This window comes from Eleutherodactylus coqui, chromosome 8 (assembly GCF_035609145.1).
Source record: "Eleutherodactylus coqui strain aEleCoq1 chromosome 8, aEleCoq1.hap1, whole genome shotgun sequence".
Classification (NCBI taxonomy): Eukaryota; Metazoa; Chordata; class Amphibia; order Anura; family Eleutherodactylidae; genus Eleutherodactylus; species Eleutherodactylus coqui.
In genome coordinates, this window is record NC_089844.1 from 137,103,843 (window position 1) to 137,128,802 (window position 24,960).

At 45.3% G+C, this 24,960-nt stretch overlaps 1 protein-coding gene across 4 annotated transcripts in view; it reads left to right on the forward strand.

The window, feature by feature from the left end:
- Positions 1 to 22,453, forward strand: part of CAPN15 (calpain 15) — a 61,070-nt gene extending 38,617 nt beyond the window's left edge. For all 4 annotated transcript variants that reach the window (XM_066576519.1, XM_066576520.1, XM_066576517.1 and 1 more), the window contains exons 5-12: positions 23 to 246; positions 479 to 604; positions 2,882 to 3,034; positions 6,421 to 6,582; positions 13,274 to 13,506; positions 13,588 to 13,760; positions 13,931 to 14,109; positions 16,368 to 22,453. In XM_066576519.1, coding sequence (XP_066432616.1) covers positions 23 to 246; positions 479 to 604; positions 2,882 to 3,034; positions 6,421 to 6,582; positions 13,274 to 13,506; positions 13,588 to 13,760; positions 13,931 to 14,109; positions 16,368 to 16,545 — 1,428 coding nt within the window. In that variant the 3' untranslated portion in view covers positions 16,546 to 22,453. The remainder of the gene's footprint in view (positions 1 to 22; positions 247 to 478; positions 605 to 2,881; positions 3,035 to 6,420; positions 6,583 to 13,273; positions 13,507 to 13,587; positions 13,761 to 13,930; positions 14,110 to 16,367) is intronic.
- Positions 22,454 to 24,960: the final 2,507 nt, after the last annotated feature.

A 24,960-nucleotide genomic window follows, 5' to 3' on the forward strand; every position in this document is an offset into this window, starting at 1 on the left:
GTGTGATTTGTCCTCCATACAGGCTCAAAGGAAGCAGCTGTGGGTGGCACTGATTGAAAAGGCTCTGGCAAAGCTTCATGGCTCCTACTTTGCCCTCCAGGCGGGTCGTGCTATTGAGGGCCTGGCCACTCTGACTGGAGCGCCCTGCGAAAGCCTCATGCTTCAAGTCAGCTCCACCAACCCTCGGGAGGAGACGGTAGATACAGACCTCATCTGGGCCAAGATGCTGAGCTCTAAAGAAGCCGGGTGAGAGCAGCCGAATGTAGACTAGATCTGTCATTTTCCAATACTACCAGTAGCTGTCTATCCACCACCATATTGGCTTTTACAAGGGGTAATGTTTTGCCTTACCAGTGTGAAATGTGGTGACTTTAAACTGAAGTGACCATATAGCCGTCAGGCTTTTTTATTTGTCCCGGGGGTTACTAGAAAGCTCTGATGCATGGAGTTAAATTGTACTTGTCTCATGTTACACCAGGTTTCTAATGGGAGCATCCTGCGGAGGTGGAAACATGAAGGTGGATGATGCAGCTTATGAAAGTGTTGGACTAAGACCTCGACATGCCTACTCCATACTGGACGTTCGAGATGTCCATAGTCACCGGTGGGTCTCCTATCTTTTCTATGGGTACTGCGTTCACGTTAGACGCTGAACGCACGACATGTCGCGTTTCCTTTTCTGGACGCGACCTTCGTGTGTTCAGCGCAGCCCTCCATCTTTCATTTAGAAAGCATTGCCCACAGCCATCGCGTTAGACGCAAGCGTTCAGAACCTGCATCTAACGCCATGAACAAACGCGTGTGGAGGAGGGGCCGAAGACCCCACTTTTTCTGCGAGTCGTTTTGCCGGGGCAAACCTTATTGGTGACAAAGAGTCACTTGACACTTTCCAGAAGTTTCTAGAACTTGTTTATAAGTTCATTAGTGCCGCGAGCAAAACTACATCCTGTACAACACAAAGGGAAGGGCGGAATGTAAAGAAAGAAAATCTGGTCACCGGACCACAAGACATGATTCTTCTTTACAAAAATCACTATTATATCGCCTTAAACTATCGATGTTACCGATATATCGGATATAGCAATATCTATGAGAAGTATCGCCAAAGCATTAGCGATATTTCGGTTTTCGATGTCCCAACCTTAGTGAAGAGTGAGCCTTAAAGAAGTTGTGCCACCAAATGAAGTTATCCCCTTACCACAAGGTCAGGGTTAACTAGCGGATGAGCAGGAGGTCTGATCGCTGAGACCCCACAGATCCTGAGAACGGGGTCCCAAAAGTCCCCGCATAAATGGTGTGGTGGTTGAGCATGTAGACCACATTCAAGCTCTTGGCTATCTTCAGCAGTCCCACTCAGATGAATGGAGTAATAATGCACTAGGGTGATGTCTGCTGCCCACACTTCAGGACTCGCCTGCTCTCATGGTTGGTGGGGATTACAGCGGTATGGACCCCCATCAATCTGAAACTTATCCACTATCCTTTGGATACAGGATAACTTTCTATCATGGCACAACCCCTTCCTGATGGCGCTGTGCATGTACGTCTGGTGTCTGTGTATGGAGGAGCCGGCTTGGGAGCAGAGTCTGTTCCATATACAGGGAATGGCGGTCGTCTTTGACAGTCATCTCCAATTGCAATTGATGCAGGCAGATGTTAACACTGGGTGTTAGCCCTTTAAATGCCTGATGGGGGCCGTGAGTGACCGCCTGTGAGAATGCATTATACCGTGTAAGCGATTAAACAATTGCAAGTTCAAGTCCCCTATGGGGACTAAGGAGAATGAGGTTAAAAAAATTAAAAAAAAAAAGTCAAATGAGTAATATAAAGTTTTTGTTCTTTTTTTAATTCCTGTTAAGAAAAAAATAATAAAAGTTTACAACACCCCCCTTTCCTAGTCATTGCATTAAAAAAAATTGGTACCACAACGTCCGCAAAGGCCAATTTAAATATCATTTTTAATCCCACATGGTCAACATCTTGAGGGGGAAAAAAAGTACATAATGCCAGAATTGTGGGGGGTTTTTTTTGTTTGTTTTGTTTTTTTATTACCCAGACTCTAAAACAAAATTATATAAAAAGTGATCAAAAAGACTCCAACATGGTATCGATAATAACCACATGTTATTTTGCAAAAAAACTGATCCCTCATACAACTCCACTCACTGAAAAATGTAAAAAAAACGTTATCGGGTCAAAAGTTGGCGCCAGAAAGCCATTTTTAAAAAAATTTATTTTAACTGCTACAACAAAAAAGTAAATAAGCTTGGTATCGCTGTAACTGTATTGACGCACAGAATAAAGATAACACGTCCTTTTACTGCACTGAACATCCTAAAAGCAAACCTCTCCACCCCCAAAATGAATGGCGTAATTCCTTTTTTTTTTTCCTTTCTGCCCTCCTAAAAAATTTTGGAAAGTTTTCCAAAACACTCTGTAGTGCATTTAAATATTGATATTGAAAAATACAACTCGTCCTGCAAATAGCAAGCCCTCATGTCATCGTAAAAACAAAATAAATGAGCTATGATTTTTTTGAAAGTGGAGCAGAAAAAAATTTGAGAGGGAGTGGCATCATTTTTAATGCCGTATTCTGTGCCCTATATCTGTGTTTTCTCATCTTGGTGAGAAACGGAAGGATTTTTTCAGCACCAGGAATAATCGCCTGTGAAATGTATTATTAAGCATTAAAATGCAGCCCGGCGGAGTTGCCTATATACATACGGATTTCAGAAGCTGGTCCACATCCTCCCTGGTGCTGGCTAAATTCTTCTTTTGCCCTGTGTATTGACACATGGCTTGTGCCCATGAGGGGGCATGCAGCATGGCACAGTGAGCTGGTTCGTTTCCCCTCTTAATCCGGACCCTTTTTCCTTTGCAGCCTTCTTCGTCTCCGTAACCCTTGGGGTCGCTTCTCTTGGAACGGAAGCTGGTCAGATGATTGGTCCATGTGGCCGGTTTCGCTCAAACATGAACTGATGCCCCATGGTAGCAGTGAAGGCGTCTTCTGGATGGAATACAATGACTTTATCCGGTAAGCGCGTGCTGTTCTCATGCATTTTTTATGTTCACATTTACAGAATCACACAAAACCACATTTAATGAGTCCACAGTCAGATTAGCGGTTACCGGTTACGTTCCAGCCGTACCTCCCACATGGCACAGAGCACATTTTATACAGGACGTATTTGTTAGCTCATATGAGATTCTGATGTTACAGAGAAACAAGGAATGGGCTATATTAACAGAGCGCTACATTTTCATCATGCAATCCATATTGGGCATTAAGGTCCGTGATGATGATGACGACTGTGATGATGATTGTGAATTTCTAAGGGGATTGATTCATGAAAGCACATTATCCATTATTCACAGGATAGAACTGATCAGTTGGGGGTCCGACTTCTAGTACCTAACCAATCCTGAGAACTAGATTTCGAAGTGTCTTGCAGTGAAGGCAGCGGCCGTCACACCTGCACTGCTGCACTATTCGTTTCAGTGGGACCACCAGAGGTAGTTGAGCGCTTGAACTCTGCCACCTCCAGTAGTTCTGCATGAAATGAATGGGGCGGTGGTTCACATGTGTGACAGTCGCTACAGCAGTTATTGCAGGGTGCTTTAGACTCCAGTTCTCAGGATCGGTGGGGGTCCCAGCTATCGGATCTCCACTAATCAGTCAGTTATCCCCCTATTCTGTGGATAGGAATAACTTGCTTTCATTAGCTAACCCCTTTAATTTGCTTAAAGGAGCTCTGTCAGTAAAATAATTTTTAAAAAAAATGTATACTTGCCTGCATCCCTGTAGAGTGTAACCTGTAAAAAGGAGAGTGGGGGAAAAAAACTAACTCCCCTAATCCTGTTTTTGTTCCCTCCGTTGTTTAGGTGCCGTGTGAGGGGTAATCTTCTAGCGGCTCCTGCGCATGCATGCGCACTCCCACTGTCCTGGCCGCGTCTAACTTCTGCGGTCCAAGTATAGTTGACAGCGAGTGCGCATGCGCGCCGGGAAAAGAGGATGCATACGCACTCGCAGTTGACTCTCCGAGGATGGCAGACGTAAGATGCAGCCAGGCCATCAGTGGGTGACGCGTCACTTGTGACGCGCCGACCATAGACCCGGGCGGCAGTATTTGCCGCCCGGCATGGCCGGAGCAGCGGCATAAGCTGGAAGTTTGCCAGCTTCTGCCCTGCGATCGGACAGCTGCTGAAGGGAAAGAAGAGGAGCAGCAGCCTCCCGGTGACCGGCCCCTACGGCACAGGTGAGTGTGGGGTTTTTTTTTTTGTTTTTGTTTTTTTTTTTTTCTGACAGAACCCCTTTAAAGGGAAACTCTATGAAACCTAAGGTACCCATGTGAATTCCAGCTTAAATCATGATCCTTGAAACAGGTTGTTTCTTGTGACTTTCTGCATAATAAGATGTACTGGGATTTGTATAACAAAAGAACGGCACAATATAGAGTTGTGAGAAAAGGATGTTCCAAAATTTTATTGGGAATACAAGTATTTAAAGGGAATCTCTCACCATGATGTTTTAGCCCTCATTAACAGCACCACAAGGTAGCACCTGTCACACTGATTACAGTGATGCATCTACTGTGTGTATCTATGCAGTAGTTTTGGAGAAACTTACATTTTATTAGTAGCAGCCAGACACAGAACTAGTCCTGCATATTCATGAGCTGCAGCCCAGCCACACCGACCCCACCTTCCAGCCAATGATTGGCAACTCTCTCTATGCCCTTTAAGGCCTATTTACACAGGACTAGTGTCGGGCAAACAATGCCCGACACTCGTCCCTGTGTCTCCGCACTCCAGTTGCTCCTGCACTGGAGCTAGCACAGCTGGCTGGGTCATGGAGTGGCCAGCAGGGGGGTGAGGTAGTGCAGGAGATTTCTCTCCCCACGCTCCCCCTCTGTTGAGATACACAGCGGCCGTTCACTACTGAACAGCTGCTGTTTAAACTAAACGATGAGCTTCATCGCTGATCTTTCATGCTGAATAAAGGATTAGCGATGAAGTTCATCGCTCATTGTGCAGTTTAAACAGCCGCTGTTCAGGATCAACAGGAGTGCGGAGACACAGGGACGAGTGTCGGGCATCGTTTACACTCGTCCTGGGTAAATGGGCCTTAATAAGCAGATAGCAATCAATCGTTGGTCAGAGGGCGGGACGAGTGTAGCTAGTCTGCAGCTCAGGAATATGCAGAACTATTTCAAGTACTCCTCTATGCATATGCTGCTCCTTGAAAATGCAAGTTTCTCCAAAACTACTGCACAGATCCACACTGCGGACATATCATTGTAAAAAGCGTGACTGTCACTACCTTGTACTGCCCTCAGATAAGGGTGCAAAAAGATGGTGACAGTCTCTTTAAAGGGGTATTCCCATCTCTGATTTTCATAGCAGAGATGGGGAAACCCCTACTTTTAGTTACCAGCCACCTGGCTGAAGTCTGCGGCAAAGCAGAGCGCTTCAGGCCAGCACCGTTTTCTGTAGCTCTTATTGAAGTGAATAGGAGCTGCTGAAGCACTCAGCTATTTCCGACACGTGGTCAAAAAGAAATGGCCGAGTTTTTCCATTTTGGCCATGAAAAGCCAAAGACACCCCTTTAATAAAACACACGTCCGGTGAGGTAACAGGTTCGGTTTAATACAAAATAGATCTAAAATCTTTAAATTTAACTTTTCGACAAAAACAAAAGTACCTAAGTACAGGAGAGGGCGCAAAATAACAAACTAGGCCATACTTATCAGTTATGACTCCCTGGGTTCAACGCAGCCACTTCTCCAATCTATTAAGTTGCTGTAGCAGTTATGTGTCATTTACATTATTTTTTTTAGCCAATCACTGGCCTCAGTGGTCATGTGTGCATGAGCATCATGTGACCACTGAGGCCAGTGATTGGCTGCAGCGGTCACGTGAATGATGAACAGTTCGTGACTGCCACAGCATTTCCTGGATCAGAGTGGTGGCAGGGGACCCAGGGGTCATCTGACTGGTGAGTACGGCTTATATTTTATGCCCTCCCCAGCCTTCAGCTGCTGTTTTTCTGACTGTCAGAAAACCTTTTAAATATAAGAAAGCTAATATTCACAAGTATATATGCAAAAGTTCCCCTATTGTGGCTGTACTCAAGTTCTGCCCCCACAATCACTGCTTTATGAGTTCTCTTGCCAGCATTGCATTCAGTGTTCCTGCAGTTGCTTCATGCTGTCCTTCATATAGAATAATGGAGAACAGAGCTGAACATAAGCAGCCAAAGGTATCAAGTGAGACCTCTGCCCACACTCTGAACTGTAAGCAACAGGGTAGTCGATGCTTCGATTTTAAGTACTTTTTATACCTAGCCGTATGTCACCACCATCACCACCCGCAGCTTTATGTTTCATTGCACTTCTAATCTTTCTATTGTGACCCCCACAGGTACTTTGACTCTGTTGATATCTGCAAGATCCACACTGACTGGCATGAAGTTAGAGTTCAGGGCACTTTCCCAAACAAGGCCTCAACCCCCGTGACTGTAACGTCCCTCACTGTGGTGGAGCGCACTGCCCTGGAATTCTCACTTTTTCAAGAAGGCAGCAGGTAAAAACACCGTGGTAAAGGGGAACCACTTTCAGTTTGACGGGTCTGCCAATGATAAGTTATTCACTGAACGTCCAACTGCTTGGACCCCCAGTGATCAGCTGTAATCTCTGGAGGAAACCAACAGTAGGTGTTTAACTTCTCTGCAGCACCTCCGCAGGTGAAATGAAGTAGTGCACACTTCAAATTGAACTCGACCAATAATGACAGAAACAATGTTTGCAGTTGCTCTTTCTAAAAGCAGACAAACCCTTAAAGTACCATACCTGTAGTTTGTTTAGTCGCTTCGGCCATTGAGCTTCCGGTCTATTTGTTTATAATTCATAAGGAGCGGATTTGCCGTGGATTTTCTGTTTAGACCCTCCACATGGAAAATCTATGGCATTTATAGTAGCATAAAAATGTTATCCATAAGATGCTGAAAAAATCTACACAAAATCCATGTGGAAATTAACATGTAGTGTGGATTTTATATCCACAGCATGTCCATTATAGCAGCAGAAATCCTGTGCGAATCCGACATCTTCAAATGAGGGGGTGATTTTCTCCCCCACCCCGTCCTTCCCCAAACTGCTCCAAGTGGTACAGCTCTTGACGCAGATTTTTTTCCAGTGCCGATCTGCTGTGTAATGTCTACTGGGGACACTTTGCAGTAAATTCCGTGTGTGTGTGTGTGTGTGTGTGTCTGTGTCTGTGTCTGTGTCTGTGTCTGTGTCTGTGTGTCTGAACAAAGCCTTAGGGCTCATTTACACAGGTGAATGTGTACAACGCGAGTAACCTAGTATGTTAGGCTGAAGGAAGACAATGTCCATCTAGTTCAGCCGTCTCTTCGCCCTCTAGTTGGTCCAGAGGAAGGCAAAACCCCAAGAGGCACACACATCCTCAGGCAGAGGGTTCCACAGTCTCACTGCTCTTACAGTAAAGAACCCCCTTCTGTGTTGGTGATGAAACCTGCTTTCTTTTAGACGTAGCGGATGCCCGCTTGTTACCAACGCAGTCCTGGGTATGAACAGATCATGGTAGAGATCCTTGTATTGTCCCCTCATGTACTTATACATGGTTATTTGGTCGCCCCTTAACCTTCTTTTTTCCAGGGTGAATAATCCTAATTTTGTTAGCCTCTCTGGGTATTCCAGTCCTCTCATTCAATTTATTAGTTTAGTTACTCTTCTTTGAACCCCCTCAAGTGCTGCAACATCTTTCCTGAGCACCGGTGACCAGAACTGTGCGCAGTATTCCATGTGGGGCCTGACAAGTGCCTTATATAGTGGAAGAATAATGTTCTCGCACAAGACTTTATTAGCTTTTGCAGCAGCTGTCTGGCATTGGTTGCTCTAGTTAAATCCACAGTCCACTAGTACCCCCGGGTCTTTTTCCATTTCCGTTTTCCCTAGCGGTACCCCATTTAGTGAATATTGGTGACATCCTTTTCTCCTGCCCATGTGCATAACCTTACATTTATCCACATTGAACTTTATTTGCCATTTATCTGCCCAAGCTCCCAGCTTATCTAGGTCTGTTTGTAGCCGCACATTGTCCTCCGTTGTTTTAATTGTCTTTATATAATTTTGTGTCATCTGCAAATATTGATATTTTACTGTGCATTCCCTCTATCAGGTCGTTGATAAATATATTGAACAGAATGGGGCCTAGTACTGACCCCTGTGGCACCCCGCTAGCGACGGTGGCCCAATCTGATTACGAACCATTTATTACCACCCTCTGTTTTCTATCTCTTAGCCAGTTTTGTACCCAGATACACACGTTTTCACCCAGTCCGAGCTGTCTCATTTTATATGTCAGCCTACTATGTGGCACGGTGTCAAATGCTTTAGAAAATCGAGATATACGAAATCAATAGACTCTCCCAGGTCCAGCCTAGAACTTAATTCATCGTAGAAACTGATCAGATTTGTCTGACATGATCGACCCCTCATGAACCCACGCTGGTGAGGAGTTATTCCGTTGTTTTCCTTGAGGTATTCTAGGATGGCGTCTCTCAGAAACCACTCGAATATTTTCCCAGTTACTGAAGTGAGACTTACCGGCCTGTAGTTACCAGGCTCATTTTTGGACCCCTTTTTGTAGATTGGAACCACGTTGGCAATGCGCCAATCCAATGGTACAATCTGATAGTGCCCATAAATATAAGAAATAGTGGTCCAGCTATCACATCACTTAGTTCCCTTAGTACCCTTGGGTGTATTCCATCTGGACCCGGTGACTTATGGGTTTTTTTTTTTTTTTTTAATCCTCTTTAACCGGCCCTGCACATCCTCCTGTATTGGGTATGCTATATGTAGTGGGAGGTTGGTTTTATTCCCCTGCATCCTGTGTGACATTTCATTTTCATTCGAGAATACACTTGGAAAGAAACCATTTAATAGATTTGATTTCTCCTGCATTATTTGTTAAAGGGCCAGTGCTCTCCCTGCAAATCTGTTTGCTGTTAATATAGTTGAAGAATAGTTTCGGGTTGTTTTAGCTCTGTTTGGCGATCAGTCTTTCTACTTCCTCCTTGGCAATCTTGATCTTTCCTTTGCATATTTTGTTTGTTTTTTTCCCGGTGTGATTTTAGCGCTTCTTCGCTGCCTTCTTGTTTTAGTAGTTTAAGCGCTTTCTTTTTATTTTTTATTGCCCCCCTTACAAACTTGTCGAGCCACATTGGTTTCCTTCTACTTGTGTGTCTGTTTTTTTAAAGGGTATGAACTGCTCACATGAGCTAATCAGGATGTTTTTAAACTTTTCCTATTTGTCCTCTGTACTGTTATTTTTGAGGATGTTGTCCCAATTAATGTTACAGTAGCTCTGAGCTGATCGAATTTTGCTTTACTAAAGTTTATTTTATGTCGCTCCCTGATAAGGCTTCTTATTGAATGACAGCTGGAAGTTGATTATATTGTGGTCACTGTTCTCCAAGTGCCCCTCAACCTGTACCCCCTTTATTCGGTCGGGTTTGTTAGTACTAGTCCAGAATGGCCCTCCCTCTCGTTGGTTCCCGCACAAGTTGGGTAAGGTAGTTCTCTTTAATTGATCTCAAGAACTTATCACCCTTGTGAGATTTGCAGGTTTTGTTTTCCCATATTATATCTGGATAATTAAAGTCTCCCATGATAATTACTTAGTTGCGGATTGACACTTCTATCTGCCTTAGTAGTACGGTTTCAGTTTCTTCTGTTGCCTTTTGGTGGCCTATAGAAAACCCCTATCAGGATTTTATTATTTTTTTCCTCCCTGTATTTCTACCCACAGAGATTCCACCTGTTCATCTCCTGCCCCTATATCCTCCCGTAGCCTCAGCATTATGTACGATTTTATGTACAGACATACCCCTCCCCCTTTCTGTTCACCACGGTCTCTTCTGAAAAGGTTGTAACCCTGTAAATTTACCGCCCAATCGCACTTATCATCAAGCCATGTTTTCATTATTCCGACTATATCGTAGTTTTCGTTGGTCATTCTCGCTTCAAGCTCACCCACTTTACCGATCAGACTTCTGGCATTCGTAGCCATACAATTTATACGGTTGTTTTTGTTCTTTAAATTAATTTTGCTACTAATGGTACTATTGGCTGTTCTGTCAGTTCTAGCTGTACTGACCCCACCCCCTTCTCGACCCCCCCCCCCCCCCCCCCAATTCCCCTTGCTTAGACCCGGGTCGCTATCGACACTGTCTACCTCCCTGTTTATCTTTTTGCCGACCCCCCCCCCCCCCCCCTTCCTCCCCCAGTCCCTAGTTTAAACACTCCTCCAGCCTTCTAGCCATCTTCTCCCCAGCACAGCTGCACCCTCCCCATTTAGATGCAGCCCGTCCCTACGGTAGAACCTGTAGCCGACAGCAAAGTCAGCCCAGTTCTCCAGGAACCCGAACCCCTCCTTCTTACACCAACTCCGGAGCCACTCGTTTACCTCCTGAAGATCCTGCTGCCTTTCTAGTGTGGCTTTAGGTGCAGGTAGTATTCCTGAGAAAACTACCCTGGAGGTCCTCGCCCTGAGCTTGGACCCTGGGTCCCTGAAATCGTCTGAGGGCCCTCCAGTGACCTCTAATTTGTTCTTTGGTGCCAACGTGCACCATGACCGCTGGATCCTCACCAGCCCCTCCCAGTAATCTGTCAATCCGATCCGCGATGTGTTGAATTCGAGCACCAGGAAGACAACACACCGTTCGACGATCCCGGTCTTTATGGCAGATTGCCCTATCTGTCCCCCTTATAATTGAGTTCCCCACCACTAGGACCTGTCTAGCCTGCCCTGCGCTCCCCGTCCCCATCTCACTGGAGCAGTCATCTCCCTGGCGTTCAGAGGGCATGTCGTGCTGCAGCTGATCTGGTTCTGTAATGGCATCCCCCTCATCTGCCAACTTTGCAAACTTGTTGGGTTGTGCCCGTTCAGGACTAGCCTCCCTGATTCTCTTCCCTCTACCCCTTCTAACTGTTACCTAGTTTACTGCCTGCTCCCCATGCTCTTCCATACCATCCACCCCCGCCTCTACCCCAGCGAGTGCCTGCTCAGTGAGCACCAAACCCCTTTCCATGATGCCAATGGATCGCAGTGTTGCCAGTTGCTCATTTAGATCCAGGATTTGGGCTTCCAAATGTGTGACGTCCACGCATCTTGCGCAAGTATCTCACAGCATCGTACTCCTCACAGCCCATTCGCTCTGCCGGCAGAGATCGCATTCGAGCTGTGATTTGGCACTACACATGCACGAGATTCTGCCATCGTGGACATGCGCAGTGTGACTTTTCTTCTTTTCAAATTCTCCACTCTGTGAAGAGTTTCGACTGTATTGAAACGCTGCCCCTTCTCAATACCTCCGTATGATACACTGAGAAATAGAGCATGCTGCGACTTATTTCTCCTGTCTATTATACACAGTGTCCACTCGCAGTTCAAACGCAGGTGTGAATAGAAGAATGAAAGTCCAGAGACTCTTATTGCCTCCATTCACCATGTGTTATGCACAGGATATATGCATGCGTAATACGTAGTGACAATACGCCTGTGTGAATGAGCCTTTAGGGTGGGATTTCTGCAAGCGCCTTGTGGCAGCCCCTTTCATAAAGGGGACACATGAAGAAAGAAGAAAATTAGAGAACTGCCGATAAGACCGCTTCCTAATATCCAAGTATTTATGCCAACAATGGTAAGCCTTTGCATTGACAAATGGTTCTTATCTTCCTAGGTGTGTAAAGGCACACCCAAATGGCACACAGCAGATGTGCTGATATAACAGGAACTGCACGTGTTGCAAGGCATTCCTGCCACTTTTGAGAAGTTTGATGGATTTTTACCATAGGGTATTGCATTAATTCCTACATGAAGAGGCAAAACCTTTCAGAAGGGGGGGGGGGGGGGGGTGACCATCTCTACTCACTGATTTCTGGCCACCACACACTCCATAGCGTTCAATGCAGAGGTGGCTCTCTATTATAGTCCATGGGAATTACAGGAAGGGCAAGGCAAGCTGCTCAGCTCTTCCCATGACACCGATAGACCTTGTTGGTCAGGGAGCCGCACCTATGTGGCATTTGTGGCATCTCCTGCGGACATGCTATATAATACGCTTAGTATGGAATTACCCTTTTAAAGGGACATTTCAGCTTCAAGAAGAAAATCCTATTTGCCATATAGTAGAATAAAACATTTTCTCCTGATTTTTATAATCTTTGCTTGTACAGAAAACTATGAACCCCTTTTCAAAGCAGTTGAACAAGTTTAGGAAAAAATCTGCTTTCTTCCAAAGACAGCACCACACTTGTCCACAGGTTGTTTGTGGTATTGCAGATCAGTGTCATTTACTATTCTCAAGGAAAGCAGCCATTTAAAAAAAACAAAATCTATTCAACCCCTTTAGAGATATGCTTACATATTGCAGATTTGCTCCGCAGGGAATTCCACAGTGGTAATTCACAACTTCTTGGTGGAAATTTGCTGCTGCGGATTAGGACTCAAAAACAAAAAAGTCTCCTTTCTCCTGAAGTGTCTTGCCTCCCTCCCCACCGGCCGTCTGGCCTCTAGCAATCACATCTCAACCCATGTGAGATCTGTAGGCTATGTCACATGTTCATACAACATGTCATCACTGCAGTCCAGAGATATCTCCCCTCTGTTCTGCCCCGCTCTCCCCCGCAGCTCCCTGCCCGCTGCCGGCACCCGAACCTGCAGTCTCGAGCGGGGGAGATACTCTCTAAAGGCAAAGGCTCGCTCGAGCAATTGCCTTTAGCGAGTATACTCGCTCATCTATAGTCTCCTCAGTCACTTACTGTCTAGGTGGTCTCCCTAAGGAGAAAAGATAGCGTTCTTGACCCACATCACAGGCCTCTTGCTAGCCAAGCCAGAAACTTACTGCACACTAATGAGGGGCAAACACCCTGAAACAGCTGTCTGTGTATGAATTCTGGCTTGGCTTTCAATTCCCAGTCATTGTTACAAGGCTTGTATAAAGAGTCTAACATTGACTAGCAGGAATGCGGCCTTCCAATAGGTGGCGATGCAGAGGTATTGTTTCATCTCCCTTATTTGCCCCATATCGAACATACGCTAAATCAAGTGTTCGGACATATGACCCTCTCCCCTTCTTTCATATTCGCTTTTCTTTGGGGTACTCTCGCTCTTTGGTATTATTTCTTGTAGCACATGATCTGGAGTTATTTCCTTGCAGTAAGCCAACTGTTCTTTCTGTCTATAGACGATCTGACACGGTGGACAGTCACCTCCTGGACCTCTGCATCATGGTTTTTCGGGCATCTCATAGCGGTACAGGGAAAGTGATGCTGGGTCGGCTGATGGCACACAGCAAGAGGGCGGTAAAAAAATTTGTAGGTTGCGATGTAATGCTGGAACCTGGAGAGTACGCTGTGGTGTGTTGTGCCTTCAACCACTGGCAGACCTTAAATCTTGGTGGATCATCTACAGTTCAAGGTAAGTTCCTATGTCCGCTCTGGTGGTTATGTGCCCAGATTTTGAGGATTTATGAGATCTGACTTGTGTTTTGTATTTTAGCGTCCAGCCCTACCGGTACCAGTAATAATCGCCGCTCAGCTGCAGACCCCATGGGGTACATCTTGGCCATTTATAGTTCCCGGCTTGTTATGGTTGAGCAAGTGGAAGCACAACCAACAACACTTGCAGATGCCATTATCCTGCTGACAGAGGACAAGGGGGAGCGGCATGAGGTAGAGACTTGCCGTGATAATTTACTGCCTCTGTGCAGAAATCGATAATTCATTATTTCTCACATCACTAGCTTTATTATTGCACTTTCTTCTGTCTGTCTAATCTTTCTCTTGTGCTGTAAGGTGTTTTCAGTCTCCTATGTTAAGGGGTATCTCTCCTTTTTCCATAGGGTCGGGAGGGGATGACCTGCTATTATCTAACACACGGATGGGCTGGACTCATTGTGGTTGTAGAAAATCGCCATCCCAAATCTTTTCTGCACATCCAGTGTGATTGCACAGACAGCTTCAATGTTGTGTCCACTCGAGGCAGCCTCAAAACCAGCGACAGCGTCCCCCCTCTTCACAGGTGAGTGTTCTTTATTATTATGCACCTCACTATAGGGCATCCGTAGGAACTCCATTTACGGGGGAATAACAGCCCCGGTGGTGGTAAGAGCTGCTGGCAATGCTGATCTGGATCTAACCCCAGCAATGCCTTGCCAGGGGTGCTCGGGCGTTTTAAAAAGTGGGCAAGGCTTAATGGTAGGCGGGTGGCTGATCATGGCCCAGAAGATGTAGTAGACTTTATGGCAAAAACTGGTGAAATTTACACCAGTTTATAGCTGCCGTAGATTTGCCCCAAATGTATTAAGAAGCTTTTTTGCCTTTTTAATAGGTTTGTCACACTTTACTTCAGCATAATTTTGAATGGATTGCGTGGATGCGCACCAGACTTCACTTGAAATATTGAATTCACTTGTGTATTCACATCACAAACTGCACCAAAGTGGTGCGGATTCTGATTTTAATGCAGATCCACACGAAAATCTGCAGCATAAAATATGCAGTGGATTTTGCACCAAAATCGGCTACTTGTTAATATACCTCAAGCTGGCCTATAAAATGCTGGTCTAATTAAGTCTACCCCATTGAGCACTATGTAAACCTCCAGAAGAGAAGACAGAAGCCGTTATATACCTCTTATGTCTTCTCCTCAGATTACCTAGCAGTCTCGGACGTTTGGGCACCCGACCTGCTCCCACTAAATTGCAGGTGCATTAAAGGGGTTGTCCAGTTCTAAACTGTTGATGGCTTAACCTTAAAACAGGTCATCAATAGTAGATCAGCTGGGGTTCATTACCCGGTATCCATACTGATCAGCTCTTTGCAGGGTCAGTTCACTTATGCACTGAGCTAATTTCAGCAGGAAGCAGACTGCACTGTTCCTACTGCAGTGGTCAGGTGTGGTTTGGTATGGCATGCAATACCAAGCCTGGCCACTGCAGTAGGAACGAAGCTGTCTGCTTATGCAATGAGCCGATTTCTGCAGGAAGCAAACACATGACCGCTGTGGATCCCTGACGATGGACTCCCACTGATCTACTATTGATGGCCTTTTGTAAGGATAGACCATCAATAGTTTAAAACTGGCCAACCCCTTTTAAAGAAGTGAGTAAAAAGACTTAACTGCAGACTCGGGAACTGCACCACCCACCATCAAAAGGTGGTGGGCAGTTATTAATGAGGTTAATGTGTATGCCCACAGTCTGTTCCATCACAGGAAGCTACGGTTGGATGAATTTGATTTTAAGCCATCAGACCATTTGTTTTCTGGGATATGAGCCTAACAGTAGTGTCCGTCAGCTGCTTATCTCACTTCCCCTTTTTGAAACAAGAGGCCTGTTTATGAGTGAGTTGTAGCAGACAGTTGACCTTCTGTGTCCGACCGGCTGTAGAGACTCATTCTCTCCGTTTAATCTGCTATCTTGGGATTCATCCATAGGTAGTCAGTCCTCTTGGTACATCTAATGTGTGGGGTATTCTGTAGGAATATGCCTTCCTATCGCAGGTAACATAAAGACTTGGTCCCTACCACTTTGTAGCTTGCAGTCTTTGTTCCTGAAATGTCTGATATAGCACCAGAATTCACATTGCTTTCATTATAGACTGATCTAAGGCCCATTTAGACACAACCATTATCACTCAAAAGTTGCTTGAGCGACATCTTTTGAGTCATAATCGTGTCATTTACAGCACAAGATGATCGCTCAAGATAAGTGATCACCTTGCGCTGCCAGCGGAGGAAGCAGAAGACAAGCGGCGTGTCCCCACTTGTCTTCTGCATCCAGCTGTTCCCCGCTCTAAGCACCCGGCTGTTATACAGCCAACGAGTGCTTGGAGCGGAGGATACAGAAGACAAGCGGGGTGTCCCCGCTTGTCTTCTGCATCCAGGTATTTTCTGCACGGAGCGCCCGGCTGTTATACAGCCAAGCACTCCGTGCCAGGTATGGCAAACAGAGCTGGACCGCTCTGTTCTTCATACTCAGACTGTGATCAGGGAGCGGGATACAGCTGAAACAATAGTATCAGCTGTATCCCGCTGTGAATCCCTGATAAGGCTCATCGTTGTCTTTCAGCAGGCTGAAAGACAACGATGAGCGATGGTAGAACGAGAACTGCACGATGTCAGTGCAGTTACACACAACGATTATCGCTCAAAAGACGGCTTTTGAGCGAATTTTTGGCGATAATCGTTGTCTAAATGGGCCTTTACTCTGTGTAATCTTATTTAATGCTCTATATGGGTTCTTATTTATATCCTCCTTCCTCACTTTCCGATCCCAGGCAGGTGCTGGTCATTTTGTCTCAGTTGGAGGGGAACGCTGGCTTTTCTATTACTCATCGACTGGCACACCGGAAAGCTAACCAAGCTTCTCTGAATGACTGGATGTCCAGCAAAGGCACCCACAGTCCTCCATTGTCTCCAGAGGTGTCTGGCTTGCATGGTCCCCGACCTCTCTGACAGATCCACAAGGAGGTATCCCCTGGGGGGCTTGATTGCCTACGTTCAGTGGGAGCACTTTACAGACTAATATACAATTCCCGGAAAATTACACTTGAAAATCTACTCAGGACTTTTATCCTGTGTAAACAGGGACCCTATCCCATCTTGGAAACCTGCCCCGATACCCCTCCATGATTTTGTTTCATGCATTTGTTTTTACTGTACCACACTGTAAACCTGAAAGCAGGATTGTCCCACGTTCTTAGGCCTCAAATTAAGTACATTCTGCTCTTTGTTAGCTTATGCATTTTGGCGGCCATTTTGTTTTTATGGTTAGGTCATTTTTGGCCTAAGAAGTAGACTTCGTTTTCAGATATTGGTCGCCACTCCAAAATGTCTGTCAACAGTAAGTAGTCCTCTTCCCCTACAAGATGTAGATACGTTACCTCTTCTTTTAAGATGTGCATTTTAATTGTTCTTGGATCTCTAAAACAGGATGCTATGGCTGCTAGTTCCACCTTAAAGGACAACCCCTCTCATTCTTGCAATATGCATGGACGCAAGCTTTAACTAATCCAATGGAGGAGAAACAGAGTAAAAAAGACTGCTGCACCTCTTCTGTTCGCGAAGCGCACAGTGTAACAGTCCGCCACATTCCATTATTTGCATCCTACCGCCTTACAGAGTCTTAATGATCACATGGAGCTTAACGATCATACATCACAATAAGGGCGATCTTACCACCCATCATGCAATAAATCAAGAAGCTCATATTTTTTTATAGTCCAGTGAGGAAAATGCAGCCATTTATGGAAATCCTGCACATTTGCAAAACAGGGTAAGCATGGAAACTAAACTTTTTGTCACGTCAACAAGTTGTACCAATTTTCGAATCGCACATAATAGTCTTTAAATGTAATTCCTCTTTAGAAATTCTGAACTTAACCCTACCGACCACTTCTTATAGTCATGTCACTTGTCACGCCAGCAGACAAGGATGTCATAGACTACTGTTCTGAACCGCCAAAGTCCCCGCAATGAGAAAATATCCCTAGCTATATCCCCATATCAAATAATATAGCCTATCTTATATTCTTGACTACAGCTACCATCCACATCTGGGTGCAAAATTGCTGCTTGCATATCACCAAAATGTGCCCCCTTACAACCAACACCGAAAAAAAAAAAAAAATGCATTAAAGAGGTTTTTCATCTGCGGTGGGGTACTTTTACATGGGATGACTATCACTCAATGTGTTTTCACACCGGAGCGATAGTCATTCAGTGAATGGAGGCAGAGCGCATCGGAGATTTCTTTCAGCCACCCGCCTCTATTCACAGTGAACAGGCAGTCACTCATAGATGAGCAACTGCCTGTTTACGCGGAGCAAGAAGTCACTAGTTGCTGAAATGACTAGCGACTAATGAGAGGTTTCATGTTCAGTACCCTGTTGGGTCCAACTTTTACACAGGACAATTATTGCTGGAAATTGCTCGTTTGAGCCGGTTTTTGGACGGTAGTCGGCTTGTTTAAGAGTACCCACAAAGATAAAGAATGGCATGGTTTATATCTTGCCAATCTTCCTGGTACCCCCTCTTTTCAGTGGCAGTTCTGTATTGCACTGACGTCCTGATTAAAGTTTTTTTGAGGGGTAAACGCTATTGACTTATCCTTAGGATAGGAGATCCTCAATAGGACATCAATCAGGGCTCACCGCTTGGGACCCCTAGCAATCGGCTGATGGGAGCTGCTGTCACCTGGCCTAGCAAATGCAACTGCAGCACATCCCCAAATAAGTGAATGGAGCCAGCTGCAGTTGCAGCGCTGGGTGACCAGGAGCATACCGAAAAACGTGAACGGGACACCGCACTAAATCAGCGCCGCAGCCCCTTCATTCTCAGGAGCGGTGAAGGTCTGAGGGGTAAGATCCTCGCCAATCATAAAGTGAAGACATAGACTAGCAATATGTTATCACTTTATAAGATGGGAGGACCTCTTTAATGTTATAGGTACACATTTGCACCCAAAAATGGCAAATCTGTCCATAGGTACCTGTATTGAGTGCAACTAAAACTGTATGCCCTTCAAACTCTGAACAGCATCCATAAATCGTGGGCAACACATGCCGGCTCACAAGGTACAAACCCACTGTCTCTATACCTTACAGGGAATGGGGGGGTTTGCTGCTTCACACTTTATAAGTCTCAGGGAAAGAAGGGCTGCTCACTCATTCCCATCCCATATAGGATTACCCTGCTCCACCGAAAACATGCTGAATTCATGTACACTGGGTTACGTTTTTTTTATACTATGTTATGTTCATGTATACGGTTTACGCTGGAGAGAATTGTAATTAACATGCTGTATATAATGTGAGGTTACACCTGCCTGGTCTAAGACTGCCAACTGTGGGCACTAGATGGGTGCATTCATTGCTGTGATTCCAAGACTGGCGAGAGACCACAATTCTTCTTACAAATCTTATCAATTCCGTATCCTTACTTTCACCATTAGTCATTAAGGACTATGCAAGATGTCTGAACCACCTCAATGCTTTTTCATCATTGCCATATTGGGAGGGGGGGGGGGGACATTTCTTATGTATGAATAAAGGGTTTTTAGTACTTTTAGGGAGTTGTATGCGCCTCCGCGCTTTAAAGATCTGAAAAAATGTCGCCATGGAGTAATATAAGTCCCTGAGTTGTCTTTCTCTCAAGGTGTTAATTCTAGCCGTCTCTTGGTTATATCCTTTTCTGGGAAATCGGGGTGGCAAGCGGAGTGGCCACTAGTACAACTTCCTTAAGTGTTGTCAAATAAGCCTGCATTTTAACCTTCGTTTTCAGACACAACACTTGGGTACAGACCCATGTCTCCTCATGACCGGGTTGTGACATCAATGTGGGCAACAACCCTGGCAGTGGTGCAGGTCCGTGCGGCTTGCTAGCAATTTAAGTGTTAACTACCATGTTTCCTCGAAAATAAAACCTACCCCGATGATGAGCCCTAGCTACACTTGATTTAAAAAAAACAGCATTACTCATCTAGCCGGCGGCGTCTGGGTCCCTCACGCTGGTCTCTGGCGCTGCGGCAGGTGGCAGTGTAATCCTCAGCTTTGACTGAGCGCACTCTTCCTGGTAACGGGGCATTGAATACCCCGATTCCAGCAAGCGAGTGCTGTAATTGGATCACGAGTGCCTTGGCTCAGCCAATCAGAATGACATCACTGAATGGCTGTAATTGGTTCATCAAGAGCCAGGTCTGATTTGGCTGAGCAACGGCGCTCATGATCCAATCACAGCACTCGCTTGCTGGAGCCGGGGTATTCAAAACCCCATTACCAGGAAGAATGTGCTCCGTCAACGCTGAGGATTACGTTGCAACCTGCCGCAGTGCTGAAGACCAGCGCGAGGGACCCCAGACGCCACCGGCTTAGTGAGTATAAGACACACCCCCAATAATAAGACCCAGAGCCTCTTTTGGGGCAAAAATTAATGCAAGACAGTCTTATTTTCGAGGCAACACAGTAGCTGTAACTTTTTAATGTCCCTTCACTTTGCCTAAAACCGAGGGGCCATTAACCGCTTACAGCTAGTAATTTGCCTAAACTGTGTGGCCATTAGCAGCTTGCCGTTAATACTTAAAAGGAACCTGCCATCACGTTCGAGACCCATAAACTACATTATGGCGCTCATACGTGAGGGAGCAGGAAGCCCGCGGAGCGTTGTTTTATACCCCATTCCTGCACAGTCTCCCCATGCTGTTGGCACACGCACATAGCGTGACTCTTCTCCGCTAGCTGTGTGCGCATGCTCTTTCATTCATCCCTGTGGTAGAGCATGCGCACACAGCCGGTTGAAGAGAGTCATGCTTTGCTGGGACACGGCGCAGGAACGGGGCGCCCAGAGAGTATGAGACACGGCTCCCCCGGGGCTTCCTGTTCTCTCATGTTTAAGTCCCGAAACATAGTTTATGGGGCTCAAACGTGATGACTGGTCCCCTTTAGATTGTTGACGAGCCGCTCGGACCTGCATCACCGGCTGAGTTGTCGGCCGAATCACTGTCGCAATCCAGCGTCCACTACGTGGGACTGTACCCATGGGATCCTTTTACACAAGTCAATTTCAGGCCTATAACAAGCCGATTGTCACTTGTTTAAAGGACCTTCATCCAGGCCAATGCAAACCGTGCGAGGGGGTCTATGATTGCCAGTCTGATCGTTCCTCCTCCATACACTCTCGTTCTAGTCGGCAGTATGACTTCCCTGGTTACACGGGGAGGTGTGCCGCCGGCAATGATGATTCTTTCTGCCTTTAGACAATTATCAGAAGGGCCTTAAGAACATACGAGCTTCTGCCCCCGCTGCTGCTTTACAGACACCTCAGTGCAGGGTGTCTGGGAAAGATGGGGACAACAGTAATGGTGGCCATATTGGCTGTCGCCCAGCCTTCCCAGAATCGGGTATAACTTGGAAGTGGATAAAAAGAGTTTTTAACAAATGGAAAGAACAGGACGACTCAAATACTTCTATTTAATCCTAATGCTCCGTGAAAGTCCAGCAACATTATTACACCAGCAGCGTACACGATGCATCTTTTTCAGAAAAAATGGCAAAATCCATTTACGCAATTTTCTTACTTTTTATGGGGGCAATTCATTGTACAAACACATCCCTGTACACAGTTCCATGTATAGTTTACCCTATACCCACGTGGCTTTATAATTCACTTATCGGAGGACGTTTCTGATTGGACATTAAACAAAAAGGCAACATATAATTTTTTTTTTTTTTAAAGGAAGCATGCTAAAAGCCGCCATTTTGTGGACCGGACCTCTTGTCACAATTCAGTAGAACAAATAGACAGGAGTTTTGCTTTGCAGCCATCAATTTCAATCCACAAGATGGGCGTTTCTATTGTGTGTAGATAACAAACGGCCTTCATGTATAAAAGCTCTGGTTGTCCATAGTAACCCATCAGAGCTTAGCTTTCATGTAGAAGATGAGAGGTGAGCTCTGATTGGCTGCTGTGGGTCACAAGGTCAGCTCTTCCCTGAGGTAAATGAGGCCTAGTGTTTCCTGAAGGCCTCGAGCAGACATTTTTGGTATTCGGCTGATTTTAATGATTGTCACTTCCACCGAAGCTGCTGAACAATTTTGGGCTGTGCGCTACATTTATTTAACGTCCTATATTACTGCCAACAGTGTTTAATCTTACAGCGCAGATTACAGGAAACGTGATGCAAAAATGGCGCCTGCTGGTGACTACAAAGAGTCAGACATGAGTCCATGCCGTATTTTTGCCTTTGTTAAATGGGGTTTATGACTCCTACAAATAACATTCAAGGGGTTAAAAAAAAAGAGCTTCAGCTTCTAATGAAATTTAAGGAATGGCGCCAAATTTAGGAGAATTTCTCACTTTGGACCACCCCTATAAACGAATCCGTGAATGGTATAACGGACACCGATTTCAAATCTGTACAAAAACTACATTTTTGAAATTGGCGTCCAGTGTAAAAAAGATCTTGTTGCTGGTAGCAACCTATCGGAGTCCGGTTTATCTTCCTAGCACAGCTTAGAAAATGGAAGCTGCAATCTGATTGGTTGCTAAGATGAACCATGCGTTCAGTCTTAGTACATAGGGACAGAGCATCTTCTATAACACAACGTGTGAATCCAGTAGTCTATGCGTCGCCATCGTTTTCCTAGCAGGCCTTTCTTCTCCCGCCAGCTGTATATTAGGGTCCCTGGTCTCTCTCCGTCTGCCACAACTGGGAAATATTTGAAACTTGTATATATTGTTCAGCTGTAATAAAACAGAATGCTATTTTATCAACTTATATTCTCAGATTGTATAGATAGATACATTTTGGGTGCCTACGCTCCCATCTCAGGTTCTTTCGGACCAAATAAAGATTTTGTTTTTTAAAGACGTGTCTGGTGGTTTATGTCTGGGGTGGTATACCAATGTGCTTCTCATGAGAATTAATGTGTCATTGATGGGTCCTGATCACTGGGACCACACTGATCCGGAGATTGAGGCGATCAAGATCATCGTTCCCATTGGAGAAGAGAATGACAAATTTGCATAAGCCATGCCCCTTTTTTGAGGTCCAGACTGTTAGCAGGTGGGTATTAACCATCGATGGGCTGTACAGAGGGAGAATCCGTCTGCCTAGCTTCTTCTCTAGTGCGCTCCCAGTTGGGGCCGATTGGGGAATAATGCAAGAAAGACGGAATTTGGTTGGAAAGCCTTGTAGGACTTTGACTGGGCTCACACGGGCCTTTTACGCCTGTGGCGCCAGCAGTGACCCAGCGTACTAATGAAAGCGTATCTCATGTACACTGTCATGCGCAGTCTACCGGTGTGTTTTTGTTTACATTTCCTGCATCGTCGCTATGCAACCACACGTATACATGCCACTCGTACACAATTACATTGCATATATACAATGAGAACATTGGGTTCTCATCTAGCAAAATAGAACATGCTGTGTTCTTTTTTTCGTGCTTGTATATTGCGCAATTCTGACACGCTAATGTAAGCAGAGCTGCGTTAGACAATGTAATTGATTGCCTGCGAGTTACTGCGTATCACACGGGCGTACAGCGCAAATGTAATATCCAGTAATGCTACACCTGTGTGAGCTGTCTAAGGCTGTAGTTACTTGGTGCGATCTTTATCGTGCAAGATGCACTGGAATAGAACCCATTATTTCCAATAGCGTTGCTTTGAGACAAAACGATTGCAACATGTCCTATTTTTGGGCAATATTGGCCATTTATTTTCTATAGGAGGAAAAAAAATTGCATTGCATGCCCTGTGCGAGTGTGATGCAGTTTTTACAATTATGAGTACTGGAGCAACAGGCCTGTGTTTGTGGGTGGAGAGGGTTAATCAGCGAGAAAAAGCACAAAGATAGGACGTGCGGCAATTTGTTTCCCACATCGGTGCGGGGAGAAAAAAAAAAAAATCGCTCAGATATACGACTCCATTCAAAAGTATGGGGTTCATATTCATGCCAGATTTGTGCGACTCGCAACGCACAAATCTCACGTGGGAATCTTCGCTGTGTGAGAACAGCCTACCGAATAGTAATGCAGTCCTAATAGGAGTGGGTGATGGAACCGACAACTAATGAGCAGAACTCCAGTTCATAACTGTGGGGTCAAGTATGTCCGATCAGAGTAGAGAATGCTTAGATGGTGGAGGTTGCCACAACATGTAACTTGGAGGAAGCTCACCTTTACGGTCGCTAACCACAACAAGATGGTAGAATCCAATGAAACATTTTCGGTGTGGATTCTACCTCCAAAAACACACATTTCTGCCCCGTATTTTGCTGTGGATTTATCCATGCCAATAGGTAAAATCCGCATGCAGTATTTTTGACATGATTCTGGGCGGATCCGCGTTGATGTCGCTACTTAACATGGATCTGCACGGAATCGTGTTGGAAATTCGGCGCACAGATATCGCCCTTTGACAGACCGAAATTCATGTTTGAATCCACGGCAGAAATTTGCAGTTTAGCTGCTGCTTTCTGCCGTGGATTGTAGAGGCGGTAATCCATGTGGCAGATTCCGCAGTGTGAAGGTGCACTTACAGTACTACTCGGTATGCTCAAGCACATGGGTCTCAGCCAACAGAACTAGTTTCAGATCCGACAGGATGTTTACGGCCGGGCCGATCTCGTATGACCGGATTTGAATTGCGGATTCCGTGATCGTATGATCCGCGGTAATACACTTTTCAATCATATACTCTGGTTACACCATTCTGCTCACATTAGCAGGTTGAAAATGCAGAATCTGCTCAGGGAAAATAGAACACGGCATGTTCTATTTTACCGCGGATATCCGTGACACCGAGCCAATGTTCTCTATGGGTGCAGAGATACCCGCAGCCCATACGCAATTACATTGTTTCATTGACTGTGGGTACCCGCGTCATCTCTAAGCCACGGAATGGGAAATACTGAAAAAAAAACCTGCTGTACTGTGGATGACCACCTGCATGAGTACATGGTCGTACCTAGCCGTATGCAGGGTCACCAGCTGGGATCTGCAGCGGCCGTCCGCACGCAGAATCCAATCCGCTTATGTGAGCCAACCTAAGTCAGAGGTGTCCAACATTTTGGCGTCTCTGAGACACGTTACAAGAAGGGTTCTCTTGGGCTGTACGTTAAATACACAAATATTAACAACAGCTGATGAGCAAAAAAAAAAAAGTCTGTGTATAATTTTTGTGATATCTGCCACCACATATAAGCAAAAAAGTCCTCATATAATCCTAATTATGCAGCGGACTGTTCAGAAAGTCAAGCCTGTCCCAAGTTTGTGATCACTAATGTAGAAAATGTACATAGCTAGGTTATTGCGTCAGGTTTTTTTTAAAAATAGTTTTTTTTAATATAAAAGAAAAGGTGGCTCACAT